This window comes from Hemitrygon akajei, chromosome 11, assembly GCF_048418815.1.
Source record: "Hemitrygon akajei chromosome 11, sHemAka1.3, whole genome shotgun sequence".
NCBI classification, from domain to species: Eukaryota; Metazoa; Chordata; class Chondrichthyes; order Myliobatiformes; family Dasyatidae; genus Hemitrygon; species Hemitrygon akajei.
Window position 1 is genome coordinate 173,876,282 of NC_133134.1, and position 20,208 is coordinate 173,896,489.

The window sequence follows — 20,208 nt, forward strand, 5'->3', positions numbered from 1 at the left end:
TCATATTCTGCTTCTATTTCAGTATTGTCAATTTATTTGCTTCTCCATAGGCTTTGTCTAAGTAGACTCATTCTTAGGTGGCTCCTCTTGCTCAGAAGAGTTTGTACCAAGTGTCCTTGTAAAGGCCCATCCTAATCATAAAAACAAATCACTCCAGGCATTTTGGTATATTTCTGTTTTCAAAGAAAATTGTAAGAAAAAAATACATGGCAAATCAGATTGGTCCAAAGGAGGATGATGCACCCATCAGAGCCTTGAGATGAACACATCTGGATTCATCTTAAAAACTCTGTACATTCAGAATCAAAATAATGCAGGTGGGAGATCAGCACGATCCTACAACTCTAGCACAGTATAGATAATGCACCTCTCTTCTCTTTCCTTGGGATTGCTGCCTTGTTCATGATCAGGAAATTACCAAAGAGGCAATTTCTCATTCTTTACCTCATACTGCCAACAGGAAACTGTGGAAAGGAGGGGCTGCCATTTGTAATCTATCTTGAATAATATCACCTCAGGTTTACCAACATTCCTTATCCATTATTGTTTAGGCAAATGTCTCTTTCTGTAGGAAGCTCATTTCACTGCAGTTTTCCAATAAATTGTACACTTGACTTGACTTTATTCCCTGGAGCATAGGAGAATGAGGGGAGATTTGACAAAGGTATACAAAATTATGAGGGGTATAGATAGGGTAAATGTAAGCAGGTTTTCCCACTGAGGTTGTGCGAGACTAAAAATAGAGGTTATGGGCTAAGGGTGAAAGGTGAAACATTCAAAGGGAAGATGAGGGAGAATTTCTTCACTCAGTGGGTGGCATGAGTGTGGAATGAGCTGCCAGGGGAGGTGGTGGATGCGGGTTCGATTTTCAACTTTTGAGGGAAATTTGGATAGGTACATGGATGAGAAGGATATGGAGATCTATGGTTTGGGTGCAGGTTGATGGGATTAGGCAAATAAATAGTATGTGCTGCTGTGTTCTATGACTGCTTAATCCTGAAAGGATTGGGTTGGGGAAATGCCCTCTTCTCAGTTTTAGAATGTCCCCTGTGACACTGATGATGTTTCTCTTTTCCAGATATGTTACTGGTAAGCAACAATCCCTTTGATTACCACTTCTGCTCTCAAGGAGTTGTTTTAGTGGATAACCTGGATGATGGGGAAGAGCTCATGGCAACAGATGTAAGTGTTTCATGATATTAATTGGTCGTGAGGGGAAAGGGAAAACAGCAGTGGTGTTTGATATATGTTGCTGTGTAAAAGAAGGCTAGCTGGAACGTGATAGGTGAAGCCAAGTGGGTGGAAAAAGTAAAGGGCTAGATAAGAAGGAATCTGATAGGAGAGGAGACTAGAGTATAGGGGAAAGGGAAGGAGGAGGCAACCCAGGGGGAAGTGATAGGCAGACAGCAAAAATTTCAGTGAGGGAGAAGTGAGAGAAAGTTTCACTGAACTCCCATCGAAGAGAAGGTTTAAACTTCTTCAGGTTAGGCGTTCCACATAGAGACTTTGCAGTGGAGCAACCCTCTTTCCCCTCTGTGATCTCTGCTGCAATTCTATAGCTTACCCCTCGGTCTTCTCCTCCTGCCCTTTCTACTATGGTCCACCCTCCTTTCCTATCAGATTCCTCCTTATACAACCCTTTAACTTTCCCACCCACTTGGCTTCACCTATCACCTTATAGTTAGCCTCCTTCCCCTCTCCTCACCTTTTTTATTCTGGTGTCTTCCCCCTTCCATTTCACTCCTGAAGAAGGGTCTTGGCCTGAAACATCAACTGTTTTTTTGATTTCCATAGATACTGCTTGACCTGCTGAGTTCCCCCGGGGGGGGGGGGGGGCGGGTGTGTGTGTGTGTGTGTGTGTGTGTGTGTGTGTGTGTGTGTGTGTGTGTGTGTGTGTGTGTGTGTGTGTGTGTGTGTGTGTGTGTGTGTGTGTGTGTGTGTGTGTGTTCTCGTTCTTAGGATGTAACTAGTGGGGTGTTAAAGAATCAATCAGTTCTTCACCCTCAATTATTTATTGTCTTAGAGGATGGGGCAGAGTGTCTGACACAACAGTAGGTGGGAGGGCATGATGAAGTGATAACATTTGGACTTTGCAACGGGCAATAGATAGGTTGAGTGGGTAGAGGAAAACCTTGGCCAGTGGAGTTTGATGTAGGAATATGTGAGCTCATCCACTTTGTCAGAAGAAATCAAAAACAGGTTGTTTAAGTGGAGAGGTAATGTGAATGAGTGGAATGCAGAGGAACCTACATGAAACACTAAATGTTACCATGCAGGTGCAGCACATTACTAGAGCAGCTAATGGCTTATTGGCCTGTATGAGAACATAGAAAACTACAACACAGTACAGGCCCTTTGACCCACAATAATGTGCCGACCTTATAACCTATTCTAGTACTGTATCATGAAAATTACAGGTGTCAGGGGTTATGAAATCTGTGAAGTTACCGTTAATGGGGAGAAGGTTCTTGGGGAAACTGAAAGGTCTGAAGGTAGATCAGTCACTTGAACCAGATGGTGTACACTCCAGGGTTCTGAAAGAGATGGCTGAAGAGATTGTGGAGGCATTAGTACTGATCCTTCAAGAATCACTAGATACTGGAATGGTTTCAGAAGACTGGAAAACTGCAATTGTCACTCCTTCAAAAAGGGAGAGAGGCAGAAGAAAGGAAACTATAGGCCAGTTAGTCAAACCTCAGTGATTGGGAAGATATTGGGAAGGATGTAGTTTCAAGGTATTTGGAGGCACATGATAAAATAGGCTGTAGTCAGCATGGGTTCCTCAAGGGAAATTCTTGTCTGACAAATCTATTGAAATTCTTTGAAGATATAACAAGCAGGATAGACAAAGGAGAATTGGTTGATGTTGTGCACTGAGATTTTTAGAAGGTCTTTGACAACGTGCCACACATAAGGCTGCTTAACAAGTTACAAGCCCATGGTACTACAGGAAAGATTCTAGCATGGATAAAGCAATGGCAGATTGGCAGGAGGCAAAGAGTGGGAATAAAGGAAGCCCTTACTGCTTTGCTGCCAGTGACTAGTGGTGTTCCATAGGGGTCAGTGTTGGGACTGATCCTTTTTACATTATATATCAATGATTTGGATGATGGAATTGATGGCTTTGTTGCAAATTTTGCAGACAATAGGAAGATAGGTGGTGAGGCTACAGAAGGACTGAGATAGATTAAGAGAATGGGCAAAGAAGTGGCAGATGGAATACAGTGTCAGGAAGTGTATGGTCATGCACTTTGGTAGAAGAAATGAAAGGGTTGACTATTTTCTAAATGGAGAGAAAATACAAAAACTGAGGTGCGAACAGACTTGAGAGTCCTTGTGCAGGATTCCCTAAAGGTTAATTTGCAGGTTGAGTCTGTGGTGAGGAAGGCAAATACAATGTTAGCATTCATTGCAAGAGGACTAGAATATAAAAGCAAGGATGTAAAGTTGAAACTTTATAAAGCACTGGTGAGGCCTCACTTGGAGTATAGAAAGCAATTTTGGCGCCTTATCTTAGAAACAATGTACTGAAACTGGAGAGAGTTCAAAGAAAATTCACGAAAATTATTCTAGGATTGAACGGCTTGAAATATGAAAGGCATTTGGTGACTCTAGGCCTGTATTCACTGGAATTCAGAAGAATGAGGGGTGACCTAATTAAAGCCTATCAAATGGTGAAAGGCCTTGATAGAGTGGATGTGGAGAGGATGTCTCCTCTGGTGGAGAGTGCAAGACCGGTGAACATGGCCTCAGAATAAAGGATGTCCTTTTAGAACGGAGATGAGGGGGAATTTCTTTAGCCAGAGAGTAGTGAATCTATGGAATTCATTGCCCTGGGCAGCTGTAGAGGCCAAGTCTGTACGTATATTTAATGCAGAAATTTTCAATGGTCAGGGCATGAAGCAATACGAGGGTGGGGGAAGGCAGGAGATTGGGGCTGAGAGAAAAATGGATCAGCTATGACAAAATGGCGGAGCAAACTCCTTGGGCCAAAAGGCTTAATTCTGCTTCATATCTTATGGTTTTTATCATCTTAATCTAAGATCAATCTAACCCTTCCCTCCTACTTAACCCTCTATTTTTCTATTATCCATGTGCCTGTCTATAAGTTTCTTAAGTGCTCCCAATGTATCTGCCTCTACCACCACCCCTTGCAGCATGTTCAATGCAGCCACCACTCTCTGTGTAAAATAAAACTACCTCTGACATTCCCCCCCCCCATACTTTTGTCCAATCACCTTAAAAGTATGCCCTCGGGTATTATATTTGTCATGGTCCGGTCGGTGAAGTCCGCATTCCAGTTCACGGTCTGGTCCATCGTTCCTTATTCCAGGTTTTCTGGTTTTCCCTTGTTCTGTTGGGTGCTCTAATTGAGGCACCTGATTCTCATTTTGGGCTGGACTCTTCCCTTCCTTTCATCTTCCTTTTGAAGCCTTGCTTGCAATCTTGCCTGTATCGCTGTCAAGTTCTACCGCCGGAGCAAGACCGGAGCCTTGCTGTGTCTGGATAAGGAACTGTCTATCATTGCTTGGAACTGTCTCTGTGTCCATGCTTTTGCTAGGTAGGTCTGGCTGTTTGCTGCTATCTTGTGTTGGAAGCCATTTCTGTGTCCACGCCTTTGCTAGGTAGGTCTAGCCGTTTGCCACTACCTTGTGTTGGGAACTGTCTCTCTGTGTTCTGTGTATGAGTCCCAGCCCTATGTCCTGCTCCCTAGGAGAGGTCCTGACTCTGTGTAGAACCCCGGCCCCAAGTTCTGTTCCTAAGGAGGGGTCCCGGCTCTGTGTTCCAAATCCCTGTGTTCCTGTCTCTCTCAAGACCAGGGCTGTGTCCCTGTTCTCTCAAGACCTAGGCTGTGTTCCTGTTCTCTCAAGAACTAGGCTCTGTTTTCCTGTCTCTTTCAAGACCAAGGCTCTGTGTTCCTGTTCTCTCAAGATCTAGGCTCTGTGTTCCTGTTCTCTCTCAAGACCAAGGCTCCGTGTTCCTGTTCTCTCAAGATCTAGGCTCTGTGTTCCTGTCTCTCTCAAGACCTAGGCTCTGTCTTCCTGTCTCTCAAGAACTAGGCTCTGTGTCCCTGTTCTCTCAAGATCTAGGCTCTGTGTCCCTGTTCTCTCAAGACCTAGGCTCTGTGTTCCTGTTCTCTCAAGATCTAGGCTGTGTTCCTGTTCTCTCAAGACCTAGGCTCTGTCTTCCTGTCTCTCTCAAGAACTAGGCTCTGTCTTCCTGTTCTCTCAAGATCTAGGCTCTGTGTTCCTGTTCTCTCAAGATCTAGGCTCTGTGTTCCTGTCTCTCTCAAGACCAAGGCTCCGTGTTCCTGTCTCTCTCAAGACCAAGGCTCCGTGTTCCTGTCTCTCTCAAGACCAAGGCTCCGTGTTCCTGTCTCTCTCAAGACCAAGGCTCCGTGTTCCTGTCTCTCTCAAGACCAAGGCTCCGTGTTCCTGTCTCTCTCAAGACCAAGGCTCTGTGTTCCTGTCTCTCTCAAGACCAAGGCTCTGTGTTCCTGTCTCTCTCAAGACCTAGGCTCTGTGTTCCTGTCTCTCTCAAGACCTAGGCTCTGTGTTCCTGTCTCTCTCAAGACCTGGGCTCCGTGTTCCTGTCTCTCCCAAGACCTAGGCTCCGTGTTCCTGTCTCTCTCAAGACCAAGGCTCCGTGTTCCTGTCTCTCTCAAGACCAAGGCTCTGTGTTCCTGTCTCTCTCAAGACCAAGGCTCTGTGTTCCTGTCTCTCTCAAGACCAAGGCTCTGTGTTCCTGTCTCTCTCATGACCTAGGCTCTGTGTTCCTGTCTCTCTCAAGACCTAGGCTCTGTGTTCCTGTTCTCTCTCAAGACCTAGGCTCTGTGTTCCTGTCTCTCTCAAGACCAAGGCTCTGTGTTCCTGTTCTCTCAAGATCTAGGCTCTGTGTTCCTGTCTCTCTCAAGACCAAGGCTCCGTGTTCCTGTCTCTCTCAAGACCTAGGCTCTGTGTTCAGGTGTCCCAAGATCGAGTCAAGGCTTCGGGTTCTTGTCCTGTCCATGTGCCTCGTCCTGTGCAGGAGTTCCATGTCTGGTCCTGCAGCCAAGCCTTGAAGAACCCAAGCCTCGTCTAGTCCTGTAGCCATGCCGTGTGCAGTTCTGTAGTCACGTCATGTCCTCGCCTAGTTCTGGGGTCTGAGTCTGATTCAAGACCCAGGTTCTGGGTCCTTGTCCAGTCTCTGGCTCGGAGTCCAAGCCCAGACTCCTAGTTCCCAGTTCCTTGTCCTGGTCCTGCTTTCCTAGCCAAAGTCCTAGCCTAAGTCTGTGTTCCTATCCCAGCTCCTAGTCTGTGTCCAATCCCGTCCCTAACTCTAGTCCAGTCCAGTTCCTAGTATTTCAGTGTCTGTGTCTTGCATTTGGGTCCGTTCTCAGTGCCCCTCTTATGACAATATTACAGTAAAGGGGTTTAGAGTTCAGTAATAGAGGCATTGCACAATTCTGCAGGGTGTTGGTGAGGCTGCACCTGAAATTCTTTGGACAACCTGAATCCCTTTATCTTAGAAAAGATAGACTAGCCATGGAAGAAATCCAGAAATGATTTATGTATCATCCCAATGATAGCAGAATTGTCCTTTAACAGCAAGCTAAAAAAAAAATTAAATTTAGAAGAATGAGGTGGTAACTTATTGAAACATACAAGATCTCAAAGGGGCATTGCAGGGAAGATGTTGAGACGTTTTCATTACTAAGACAGTCTTGAACAAGATATGTCTTGTTTCAAAATATTGTTTCAAGATATGAGGGTGGTCTGTTGAAAGAGGTTCCTTGGAATTTCTTGACATAGAAGATGGTAAATCTCTTGAGTTCTCAACTTTGGAGGGTTGTTGAAACTGTATGACTAGAGGAATTTGAGGAAGAGTTAGATAAATGTTTGAAAGATCAAGGAACTGAGGGCAAGATGGAACTAGTACAACAGAGGAGTAGAGTCCTGAAGCAGATCATCCATGAACATATTCTACAGCAGGACAAACTTGAGAGGCAACTTGCCTGTTCCTACTACTATTTTCTTGCACATGTTTGTTGCAATGTTTAGCCACGATTACCATCTGTCACAATAAATTCTTTATGACGTCTTCCATCTCCAATCTCCCATTTACCTCAAAAGTCTGATTGTGCAGCCACTCTCAAACCTTCCTCAGAATTCCATGTTAAAATTTCTCCATTCAGGCTTCTCTTCCAACTTCAGTATTGAAATTCTTTAATGAAAATTACAGCAAGGCTAATGTGAAGGTGCTTAGGAAACAGAAAGGTCTGAAGGTGGATAAGTTATCTGGACTGGATGGACAACACCCAGGCTTCTAAAAGAGGTAGCTGAAAAGAATGTGGATCCAGTTCCAAAGCAGTCATATAGTCATAGAGCACTGCAGCACAGGCACAGATCCTACAGCCCATCTGGTACATGCCTATCTGTTTCTCTGCCTAGTCCCGTCTACCTGCACTAGGAATATAGCCCTCCACACTCTGTTTATCTATGAACGGTACCTATCGAAACTTCTCTTAAATATTGCAGATGAACTCTTATCCAGCACCTCTGCTGGCAGCTCGTTCCACACTTACACCATCCTCTGAGTGAAGAAATTCCCCCTCAGGTTCCCTTTAAATATATCACCTTTAACCTTCAACCTATGATGTCTAGTTCCAGTCTCACATATCCTTGGAGGGTTGGGGGGGGGGGGGGGGAGGATAGATGTATTTATCCTACCTATGCCCATAATTTTGTATATATAAGATTTCCCCTCATTTTTCTAAAGTCCTAACCTATTCAACCTTTCCCTATAACTCAGGTCCTTGGAGACAGATGGACCACATAACTGCCAGGCACACAAACTAGAGCAGAAAGGTAGTTCAGCAGATCCCCAAGAGTATTTTGGCAGAGTAGAGGGGACTTCTCTGAGAAATGTAGCCACAGCCATATAGCCATCATCTGTAGCTCAGTTGTACAGGAAGAGAGGAGATTATTCAAGAGTGATAGTTCTTGGACATTCCACAGGTTGGGGAGCATTTCTATTCATAGACCAATATCATCCTCTTTCTGATTTGTTGGAACTGTTGGGCATGGTTTAAATTCGGTTGGCAGCCGGGACTAAATGTCCTACATCTGCTCTTTGAAAGTGAAATTTGGTTGTCTCCCTCGTCTCACTCTCCTCCCATAGCACTACATGAGTTGATTGATGTGGAGTAATACAAATTATGCCATAAAACCACGAGACCATGAGAGACAGGAGCAGAATTAGGTCATTCAGCCCATTGAGTCTGCCCCGTCATTCCATCATGGCTGATCCTGGATCCCACTCAACCCCAAACACCTGCCTTCTCACCATATCTTTTGATGCTCTGACTACTCAGGAAACTATTAAATTCTGCGTTGAATATACTCACAGATTTGGCCTCCACTGCAGTCTGTGGCAGAGCATTCTACAGAGACACTACTTACTGGCCAAAAAAATTCCTCTCTACCTCTGTTCTAAATGCCCACTCCTTAATTTTGAGGCTATGTCCTTTAGTTCTGGATATCCCCACCATAGAAAACATCCTCTCCACATCCACCCTGGTTGTGGTTGGGCATAGGGTACTATCTTAGGATGCATCCCTAATGCTGGTAGAAGTAATTCTGCAGGGTCTAGAGATAGTCAATTCATGGTCTAGAGAACAATAATGCATTGTCAGAAACTGACATGGAAATAGGTATAAACATGGAGAATTATTTATATTTGTTTTTTTTTGAATAGCATGCCATGGACATATTGGGCTTCAACACAGATGAGAAGTATGGCTGCTACAAGATAGTGGGAGCAATCATGCACTTCGGAAATTTGAAGTTCAAACAGAAACAACGAGAGGAGCAAGCAGAACCAGATGGAACTGAAAGTAAGGTCAATGGCTTGGCTCATAGGTACAGAGTAACTTTCCCTCAAGTATCTATCACAAACTCATACTCTGCTGGTGCTTCTGTAGAAATGAATTGTTCTTGGTTGGATGAGGGTCAGGATGAGAGTTTTAGTTGGGTGGTGTAGCCTGCCAACACGGTAAGTATGTGCCAAGTATTTGCTGTGTCGGTCAGGATATCGCCCTACACTAGCCAACACCAATCTACCCATCTCACAGGCAGTTTCCACACCAAGCTGTGAGAATCCATGGGCTGCAGGGATGCTGATGGGGAAGGCAGTGATTCACATCTTGTTGCTGACTCCGAGGTTGCTTGCCCAGCAGAGTGCAGCAGCATGTGTTAATGCCAGTTTTCCAGCACAACAGCATTGTCAGTAATACATCATTATGTGCATAATGGCTCCTTTAACTCAGATTGAATTAGGAATCTTGCTCCTGGGATCCTAATCCTAAATGCTAAGCAAACTACCATTATACATTGCAGTCCTGGGGTGGAGGGTATTGTTTAGAGCAATCTTGTGCAACATATTTTAGGCTGGTTCATGGAATTGCAAGCTGACCATCATTCCTGGACCCTAAATGATTCTGTGTGCCATATGTACGTAGAATGCAAGAGGTTGCAATGCCTCACTGAGTACCCGAAGGGTTTGCTCCTCAGATACACTTAGAGCATGGAACTTCAAAGTTGTAGGTTGTGGCCATTACTGAAGCTTGTTTGAGAGAGGGGCAGGGATAGGTAATTAATGTACCAAGTTTTCAAAGTTTTAGAAAAGATAGAGAAGGAAGTAAAAGAGGGGATGGAGTTGCACTTCTTATCAGGGACAATATCACTGCTGAACTCTGAGGAGCCGGACACTCAGTCCATTTGGGTGAAACTCAGGAATAGGAAGGGCACGATCACACCCTTGCGTGATGGGATGGTACTACAGACTCCCTAATAGCCACCAGAAATTGAAAACCAGGTATGTAATCAGATTAAGGAAATGTGTAAAAATAATAGGGTTATTATTATTGGGGATTTCAACTTCTCTAATATAAACAGGGACCTTAGAACTATAGAACATTACAGCACAGTACAGGCCCTTCAGCCCTCAATGTTGTGCTGACCCATATAATCCTTAAAGTACTAAACCCACACTACCCCATAACCCTTTATTTTTCTTTCATCCATGTGCCTGTCCGAGAGGCTCTTAAATACCCCTAATGTTTTAGTCTCCACCACCATCCCTGGCAAGTCATTCCAGGTACTCACAACCCTCTGTGTAAAAAAAACTTACCCCTGATGTCTCCCCTAAACTTCCCTCCCTTAATTTTTTACCTATGCCCTTTGGTGTTTGCTATTGGTGCCCTGGGAAACAGGTACTGACTATCCACCCTATCTATGCCTCTCATAATCTTGTAGACTTCTATCAAGTCCCCTCTCATTCTTCTACGTTCCAAAGAGAAAAGTCCCAGCTCCGCTAACCTTGCTTCATACGACTTATTCTCCAAACCAGGCAACATTCTGGTAAATCTCCTCTGCACCCTCTCCATAGCTTCCACATCCTTCCTATAATGAGGTGACCAGAATTGAACACAATACTCTAAGTGCGGTCTCACTAGAGATTTGTAGAGTTGCAACATGACCTCTCTACTCTTGAACTCAATCCCCCTGTTAATGAAGCCTGGCATCCCATAGGCCTTCTTAACTACCCTATCAACCTGTGCAGCAACCTTGAGGGATGTATGGATTTGAATCCCAAGGTCCCTTTGTTCATCCACACTTTTAAGTAACTGACCATTAATCCTGTACTCAGTCTTCTGATTTGTTCTTCCAAAATGCATCACCTCACACTTGTCTGGATTGAACTCCTTCTGCCATTTTTCTGCCCAGCTCTGCAGCCTGTCTATATCCTCTTCTAACCTTCGACAACCTACAGCTCCATCCACAACTCCTTCAATCTTCGTGTCATCTGCAAACTTACTCACCCATCCTTCTGCCTCTACATCTAGGTAATTTATAAAAATCATAAATAGTAAGGGTCCCAGGACAGATCCCTGCGGCACTCCACTAGTCACCAACCTCCAGGCAGAATACTTTCCTTCCACAACTACCCTCTGCTTTCTTCTTTTAAGCCAATTTTTTATCCAAACTGCCAAGGATCCACTTATCTCATGCCTCATGACTTTCTGGATGCGTCTCCTGTGAGGGACCTTGTCAAATGCCTTGCTAAAGTCCATGTAGACCACATCCACTGCCCTACCCTCATCAATTTCTTTTGTTGCCTCTTCAAAATACTCAATCAGGCTCGTGAGGCATGATCTTCCCTTCACAAAGCCATGTTGACTATCCATGACCTTCTTAGTGTAAGAGGTTTAGATGGGGCTGAATTTGTTAAGCGTATCCAGGAAAGTTTCTAAAATCAATATGTGGACGAGAGGAGACCATACTATATCTGGTGTTGGGTAATGAGCCTGGCCAATTGAACAGAGAGACAGGTAGTTTAGGGGAATGGGCAAAGAAGTGGCAAATGATATACTATTTTGGAAAGTGTATGATCATGCACTTTGGTGGAAGAAATAAACGGGCAGACTATTATTTAGAGGGGGAGAGAATGCAAAATGTAGAGGTGCAGAGGGACTTGGGAGTCCTTGTGCAGGATATCCTAAAGGTTAACCTCCAGGTTGAGTCGGTGGTGAAGAAGGCGAATGCAATGTTGGCATTCATTTCTAGAGGTATAGAATATAAAAGCAGGGATGTGATGTTGAGACCACACTTGGAGTATTGTGTGCAGTTTTGAACTTATTTTAGAAAGGATATACTGACATTAGAAAGGGTTCAGAGAAGATTCATGAAAATAATTCCAGGAATGAAAGGGTTACTGTATGAAGAACGTCTGGCAGTTGTTGGGCTGTATTCCCTAGAGTTCAGGAGAATGAGGGGGGCATCTCATAGAAACATTATGAATGTTAAAAGGCTTGAACAGATTGGATATGGCAAAGTTATTTCCCATGGTAGGGGAGTCTAGGACAAGAGGGCCTGGCTTCAGGATTGAAGGATGTCCTTTTAGAACAGAGATGTGGAGGAATTACTTTAGTCAGAGGGAGGTAAATCTGTGGAATTTGTTGCCACGAGCGACTGTGGAAGCCAAGTCATTGGGTGCATTTAAGACAGGGATAGATAGGTTTTTGATTAGCCAGGGCATCAAAAGGTATGGGAAGAAGGCAGGTGAGTGGGGATGACTGGAAGAATTGGATCAGCACATCATTGAATGGTGGAGCAGACTCAATGGGCCAAATGGCCTGCTTCTGCTCCTATATCTTATGGTCTAAATTAGGGAACAGTGATTACAACTCCCTATGTTTCAGGATAGCTATAGGTAAGGATAGGTAAATTGGAGTAGGGGACATTACAAGGGCATTAGGCAGGAACTAACAAGTGTTTACTGGGAATGCCTCTTCTCTGGGAAATCCACATCAGACATGTGGAGAGTATTTAAAGATCAATTGCACAGGGTACAGGAAAGGTATGTTCCTGTTGGAAGGAAGGACGGGGATGAAAGATGAGAACCTTGGATGTTCAGAGAGGTGATGAATTTAGTCAAGAAGATAAAGGAACAGTATGTAAAGCTTTTGAAGCCAGGATCAAACGATTCAGAACCTATTATGAGAATAGGCTGAGTGAATGCTGCCTTTTCTCCTTGGAGCGACAGAGGATGAGAGGTGACCTGATAGAGGTGTACAAGATGATGAGAGGCATTGATCGTGTGGATAGTTAGAGGCTTTTTCCCAGGGATGAAATTGCTAGCATGAGAGGGCACATTTTTAAGGTGCTTGGAAGTAGGTACAGAGGAGATGTCAAGGATAAGTTTTTTACGCAGAGAATGGTGAGTGCGTGGAATGGGCTACCAGCAACGGTGGTGGAGGTGGATACAATAGGGTCTTTTAAGAGACTTCTGGACAGGTACATGGAGCTTAGAAAAATGGAGGGCTATGGGTAACCCTAGGTAATTTCCAAGGTAAGGACATGTTCGGCACAGCTCCAACAGAATCAATTTGTACCTGTCCGAATGCAGTTGTATACCCTTTCGCAATGTGTTGCCCAACAGAATCAATTTAGAACACAGACTGCTGGCACACATAGCATTTTATCATTCCCGCACAATACTCATTTGCATTCCAAGGGACAATTATCTTTGCTAATCACTTTCATTATGGAAGACAAACACTGATAATGTAAAAAATAGAAGTTTTATCTTCTCTATGTGGGGGAAAAACTACATCTGACATCACCCCTATACTTTCCTCTAATCACCTTAAAATATGTCATTTCTGCTCTGGCTGTCCATTCGAACTGTTATCATCTTGTACACCTCTGTCAAGTTGCCTCTCACCTCCTTTACTCTAAAGAGAAAAGCCTTAGCTTGCTCAATCTCTGCATCAGGAATCTTTCCTAACAAACTCTACTTCACTAAGAAGTTGCAAATAAATATTAGGGAAGTTGAAGTCACCATTATTTTTGCACCTTTCCAAAATCTGCCTGCTCATCTGCTCCTCAGTTTGCTGTTGCTGGGAATCTTTAGACCCTATAAACGTATAATAAACATTTTGGTGTCAGTCTCAGGGTTTGCTCAATCTTGGTTCTTCATATTGTAGATGCAGACAAAGCTGCATACCTGATGGGCATCAGTTCTGCTGACCTGCTGAAAGCTCTCGTCCACCCACGGGTCAAAGTAGGAAATGAATACGTGACCAAGGGACAGACTGTTGCTCAGGTACTACAGCAGGATGCATTGGGTTCAATATTACTGGTGGGGATCCTCGCGTTGGTGAAGTGTGTGGAATATGTGGTTTGAATAATGGAGATGTGAACCTGAAGACTTCTGTCACGTCAATTTCCTATCGTGTGTATTAACAACTGATTGAAGGCCAATCTGATCCATGTCTTTGGCTCAACAATATTTATGATCAACCAAATAACTGTAAGAAAATCTCACGGTGAGGAGCTGCCATTTGTATGGCCCGGCACTTAGAATATAGGTGTTTAGCCCATGGTCTTCCAAAGCCTGGACTCTATACTTGCTGCATGCATTTTTAATATTGACCACACCACAATGTGATCACTTCAGCCTGAATTCTCCATCCCTGTTTCTCCATCTGGACTGTTACAGACCTGTACTCGGCCTGAATATCAGATCTAACAATTTGTACCAATTAAGTACTCTTTCATGAGCCCTAACGCTGCTTAAGCACTTCCTGGCATCTCTCTGGTCTCTGAACCAGACTCCACGGATGACTGGGCACCTGGCTGTGAGCTTGGAGTATCTGGCAGAGGTCTTGAATTGCTGAGGTTTTGAACACGACGGGAGGGCAAGATTCCCCTTCACATGATAATGAAAAATGTTTGTGAGCTGTTGGTCAGGACTCAGCAAGAGAGCAACTGTCAAGCCCCTCAAACTGATAATCATACTAGAGATTTGGCAGAAGACAGACCAAGATAAAAACTTGTAACATGGGAAATTTCCCTGCCTCCTGTTCACTCAGTTCAGGCGCCATCTTTTCATTTTCTTATTTCTTTGCATGTGAGAATCATTTAGATTAACTGTCCATCTCAAACCTTCTTGAGTTTGGAACAGCACACAAATGGGCTGGCTTTTTAGTCCACCATGTCCATGCTGAATGTTTTACCAAACTAATTGGTCAAGGACTTTTCCCTGAAATCCTTGCATTGCTTGATACAAATGCTTCCACAACACAGTAAGGTTTGTTAGTTTCTGGATCCTAACACAGATTACACTCCAAATTTTGATTCCTGACCAACTTGTACAGCAAATAGATCTGGGACAAAATCTCCGAATACTTCAAAAGCTATTAGAGACAAAGTGAGTGAGACTGGAGGGAGATTGTCTCCTCTGCTGAGTTCCTCCAGCATTTTGTGTGTGTTGCTCTGGAGGGACAGAGATCAGCAACTCTTGGTGCTCAAACAACACACACAAAGTGCTGGTGGAACACAGCAGGCCAGGAACCATCTATAAGGAGAAGCGCTGTCGACGTTTCGGGCTGAGACTCTTCGTCCTGACCAGCATTTTGTGTGTGTTGTTTGAATTTCCAGCATCTGCAGATTTCCTCGTGTTTACTCTTGGTGCTCACTGTTTTTCATTTGATGATGCTCTTAGAATGTTGTTCTAAATTGCATAAAAGTTATTTGTTGTCAAAGAGGCAGTAATTGGACACATCAATGGTTATTATTGATCTCCTGTAGAAAATCATTCAGCAAATGTAAAACGCTATTTTATCTCTTCCAGGTCATCTATGCCGTAGGGGCACTGGCAAAGGCCACTTATGATCGTATGTTTAAGTGGCTAGTTCTACGCATCAATAAAACTTTGGATACAAAGCTTGCGAGACAGTTCTTCATTGGAGTCCTGGACATTGCAGGCTTTGAAATATTTGATGTAAGATTTTCAGCATACAACCACTTCAAAACTAACCTGATAGAAAGTCTCAGAGCACCAGGCACAGAGACCACAGATTGTAATCTATAGCGATCTGGTTCACTGCAAGTGTAGTTCGTAGGCTGAAGAAAGTGCTTGAATAACCTTGCTGAAGCTGCTCTTGAGCGTGGTACCTAGAAGATTATCAGCACAGATACTATACTGGAGAGATAACAATGTCGCAGACCAGGTGGTAATTGGTTGCCGGTAGGGTGGGAAAGAAACATCTTGAAGGAATGAATCACAAGGGAACCTGGTGCTGAATGTATCAGATATGGATAGGGGGAGGGGATGCCCAGGAGAGGAACAATGGCCTTCATTGACCTCCTTCCCCTGATAACCTGGATTAAGGAGGGGTTGGAGTTCTCACACTGAGAATGCACCCACTCTGCAAGACGCAGAATCTAAGTGTGCTGTAAATTGCAGAATGATATTTGCATCAGGAAATAACACTCATAATTACTGTACTGGTTCATCAATCATACAAACCACATTCTTAATTAATTATAATGTTCTCTCTTTACCCACCTTCCCTTCCTCTCTTACTCTCTTTGTTTCTTTTTTCTTGCTGTCTGTCCTCCTCACCTGCTCTCCCCTTTGTCCGTGCTCCTCTCCTTTCCAACTGTCTATTTTTTCATCTCTATCCCTTCTATCTCCTCTGTCTTTTCCCTCTTCCCCTTTCCTTTCCTCTTCCTGCCTCTCCCCTCCCCACTCTCTTCTGGATTTCCCTCCCTTTTTCTCTCTAAATCCCTCACCCCTCCTCCAATCTATTTTCTCTCCTTCACCTGCTAATTCTTCCCTTCTTCCTTATTCTTTGTATTTGTCTCTCCATATCCCATTTCCCTCTCTCTTTCTTCATCTGTTTTTTTTCTGTCTTTTTCATCCTCCTCCCTCCTTCTTTGGACTCCAGTATAACAGCTTCGAGCAACTCTGCATCAACTTCACTAATGAAAAGCTGCAACAGTTTTTCAATCATCATATGTTTGTGCTGGAGCAAGAGGAGTATAAGAAGGAAGGCATCGAATGGGTCTTCATTGACTTTGGTCTGGATCTGCAGGCTTGTATTGATCTGATTGAAAAGGTAAAATCATTGCATAAACTATATTTCTTTTAATTCTAAAATACGTACTTGATCTTAGGGAACAGATAATTAGACATTCCGATCTTTGTAATGTTTTGACAATATGTTCTAATCTACTTCATCCTTGCACCCTAACCTATACTAAACTTTATTAGGGGCAACCTCCAAGGTTGTGGCCCATCTTCTCTCTGAAATCTACAGCTGTCTACAATAGGATTTGAGTGGAAGAATACAGACATCTTGTTGCAATTATAGGGAGCCCTTGTGGGACCTCATTAGGATTATTGGCACATGTCTGTTCTCCATACATAATGGTAGAAGTGCTAATGATAGAGGGAGTGCAACAAAGGTTCAGCAGATTGACTTGAGGATTGCATATTGTTTAATGAGTAAAGATTAATTCAATACTGTAAGAATAACAAAAAAATGTATAAATAATTAGCTGGTCAAGTAACATCAGTGAAGTACAAGGGAATGTGCTGTCTTAGATCTGGTCCTGTGCAATGAGACAGGTAAAATTAGTGATTTTGTAGTTAAGGATCCTTTTGGAAAGAGTGCTCACAGTATGATTGAGTTTCTCATACAAATGGAGGGTGCAATAGTTCGATTGAAAACCAGTGTATTATGCCTAAACAAGGGAGACTACAATGGATGAGGGAGGATTTGGCTAGTGTAGACTGGGAATACAGGTTATGTGGTGGGACTGTTGAAGAACAGACTTTCAAAGAGATTTTTCACGGTTCTCAACAAAAGTATATTCCAGTTAAAAGCAAGGACAGTAAGGGTGAGAGAACCAGCCTTGGATAACAAAGGAAATAAAAGAAGACTTTAAACTAAAAGCTTATATGTACAAAGTCACTGAGTAGTGGGAAACTGGAAGATTGGGAAAACCTTAAAAAGCAGCAAAGAACCACAAAGTAAGCAAAAAAGAAAGGGAAGATAGATTATGAAAATAAACTTGAACAAAATATAAACACGGATAGTAAAAGTTTTTATAATTATATAAAGCGGTGCAAAAGTGAACATATGTCTCTTGGGGAATGAGAAGGGGGAATTGATATTGGGTAGTGAGGAAATGGCAGAGGCTTTGAATGACTATTTTGTGTCGGTTGTCATGGTGAAGGACACATCTAATATGCCAAACAGAGATGTTGTGGATGTGATGGGAGGTGAGGACCTCAATACAATAATTATCACTAATGAGGTAGTGCTGAGCAAACTTGTGGACCTGAAGATAGACAAGTCCCCTGGTCCTGATGGAATGTATCCCAGTGTACAGAAAAAAACAGTAGAAGTTATAGTTGAGGCTTTGGTGATGATTTACCAAAATTCTCTGGACACTGGGCAGGTCCTGGCAGATTGGAAGATGGCGAATGTCACACCACTGTTCAAAAAAGGATCTAGGTAAAAGGCAGGTCAGTTAGTTTAACAGCTAAGGTTGGGAAAATGCTTGAAGCTATCATTAAAGAATAAGTAGTGAGGCATCTGGAAAGAAATGGATCCATCAGGCAGACACAGCATGGATTCAGCAAAGGCAGGTCCTGTTTAACCAACTCATTGGAGTTCTTTGCGGATATAATAAGCACAGTGGATCGAGGGGAAAAGATGGACGTTATGGCGTTTGATAAGGTGCCACATAAAAGACTTTAGCCATAAGATAAGCATGCATAGAGTTGGGGGAGATGTATTAGCATGGATAGAGGATTGGTTAACTAATGGAAAGCAGAGAGTTGGGATACATGGCTGTTACTCTGGTTGTCAATTAATGATGAGTGGTGGGCTGCTGGGCCCGCAACTGTTCATGATATATATTAATGATCTGGAAGAGGGAGCCAAGTGTAGTGTCTCCAGGTTTGTTGATGATACTAAATTGAATGGAAAAGCAAATTGTGCAGAAGATATGGAGAGTCTGCAGAGAGATATAGATAGGTTAAGTGAGTGGACAAGGGTCTGGCAGATGGAGTATGATTTTGGTAAATGTGAGGTCATCCACTTTAGAAGGAAAAATCAAAGGGCAGATGATTATTTAAATGGTAAAATATTGCAGCATGCGCCTGTGCAGAGGGACTTGGGAGTGCTTGTGTATGAATTACAAAAGGTTGGTTTGCAGGTGCAGCAGGCTGTCAAGAAGGCAAATGGAATGTTGGCCTTCATTGCTAGAGGGATTGAATTTAAGAGCAGAGAGGTCATGCTGCAACTGTACAGGGTACTGGTGAGGTCACACCTGGAGTATTGCATGCAGTTCTGGTCTCCTTCCTTGAGGAAGGATAATACTGACTTTGGAGATGGTGCGGAGGAAGTTCACCAGGTTATTTCCAGAGATGAGGGGGTTGGACTATGAGGAGAGATTGAGTTGCCTGGGAATGTACTCACTGGAATTCAAAAGAATGAGAGGAGATTTTATAAAAACATATAAAATTATGAAAGGGTAGGTGAAACTAGAACTAGGGGACATAACCTCAGTGTTCAGGGGAATAGATTTAGGACGGAGATGAGGAGGAACTGCCTCATCTCACAGAGTGGTAAATCTGTGGAATTCTCTGCCCAATAAAGTAGTGGAGGCTACCTCCGTAAATATATTTAAGACAAGGTTGAATAGATTTTTGCATAGTAGGGGAATTAAGGGTTATGGGAAAAGGCAGGTAGGTGAAGATAAGTCTATGACCAGATCTGCCATGATCCTATTGAATGATGGAGCAGGCTCGAGGAGCCAGATGGCCGACTCCTGCTCCTATTTCTTACGGAATAATCAATCAATGTTTGGGGTCAAGGAACCTTCTTCAGAAATGGAAACTTGTTGAGAGAGTGTGGGATGGAGTGTGTAGAGGGGACACCCATAATTGGGGCAGATCAAGGTTGTCAAGGAAGCAATGATTTTAAAAAATGACATTTGTAGATGCAAAGAGCTTTCATTCAATGAATACAGAGAAGAGATAATGGGCTGAATGGCCTTTTTCTGTTCCTGTGCCTTATGATCTAACTATAAAGTTTTAGTGACAACTCTGATAAGCGTTTCATTGAGGTTTTGAGTATTTTGATAATTTTACAGTCAGAAGCAAACGAAGATTGACAAATAGGGTATGAATAGTTCCTTTCAGTGGAGAGGTGACTATTTGATACATCCTATTCTTCCACTCATATGTTTAAGACAGGTCCATTCTATCCCATGACTATTATTTCAATGATACCTAGTTCCCTCATTCCACATATAAAGTGGCCATAGCTCACAGCCTATATACCTGTGAGTCACAGCTGATCAATGTGCAATTCATAGCCCATCTCTGTATAATTCACAACTCAGGAATGTCTGATTCACAGCCCATCTCTCTGTAATTCGCAACTCAGCAAGTTTGACTTACAACCTATCTCCCTATAATTCTCAGCTCAGTAATGTCTGATTTAGAAGCCATCTCCCTATAATTCACAACTCAGCAATGTCTGATTCACAACCCATCTATCCATAATTCACAACTCAGCAACGACTGATTCACAGCCCATCCATCCGTAATTCATAACTCAGCAATGTCTGATTCACAACCCACTTCCCTATAATTCACAGCTCATCAATGTGTGATTCTCAGCCCATCCATCTGTTCATTGTCAATTTTATTTGTTGTCCTGTAATGATACTAATGTTCTAATGATGACTCTAAGGTGTTATAATTGAATGGTTGCAATATACAGAATAAGGTAGATAAACTTGTAGCTCAGCTAGAGATTGGCAAGTATGACATTGTGAGCATCACTGAATAGTGGCTGAA

The 20,208-nt window shown here is 43.1% G+C and overlaps 1 protein-coding gene across 1 annotated transcript in view; it reads left to right on the forward strand.

The window, feature by feature from the left end:
* LOC140736306 (myosin-7-like) overlaps nucleotides 1–20,208 on the forward strand; it is a 109,113-nt gene that overhangs the window by 16,624 nt on the left and 72,281 nt on the right. The window contains exons 11-15 of the mRNA XM_073062297.1: nucleotides 1,079–1,182; nucleotides 8,737–8,875; nucleotides 13,529–13,647; nucleotides 15,178–15,327; nucleotides 16,277–16,447. Coding sequence (XP_072918398.1) covers nucleotides 1,079–1,182; nucleotides 8,737–8,875; nucleotides 13,529–13,647; nucleotides 15,178–15,327; nucleotides 16,277–16,447 — 683 coding nt within the window. The remainder of the gene's footprint in view (nucleotides 1–1,078; nucleotides 1,183–8,736; nucleotides 8,876–13,528; nucleotides 13,648–15,177; nucleotides 15,328–16,276; nucleotides 16,448–20,208) is intronic.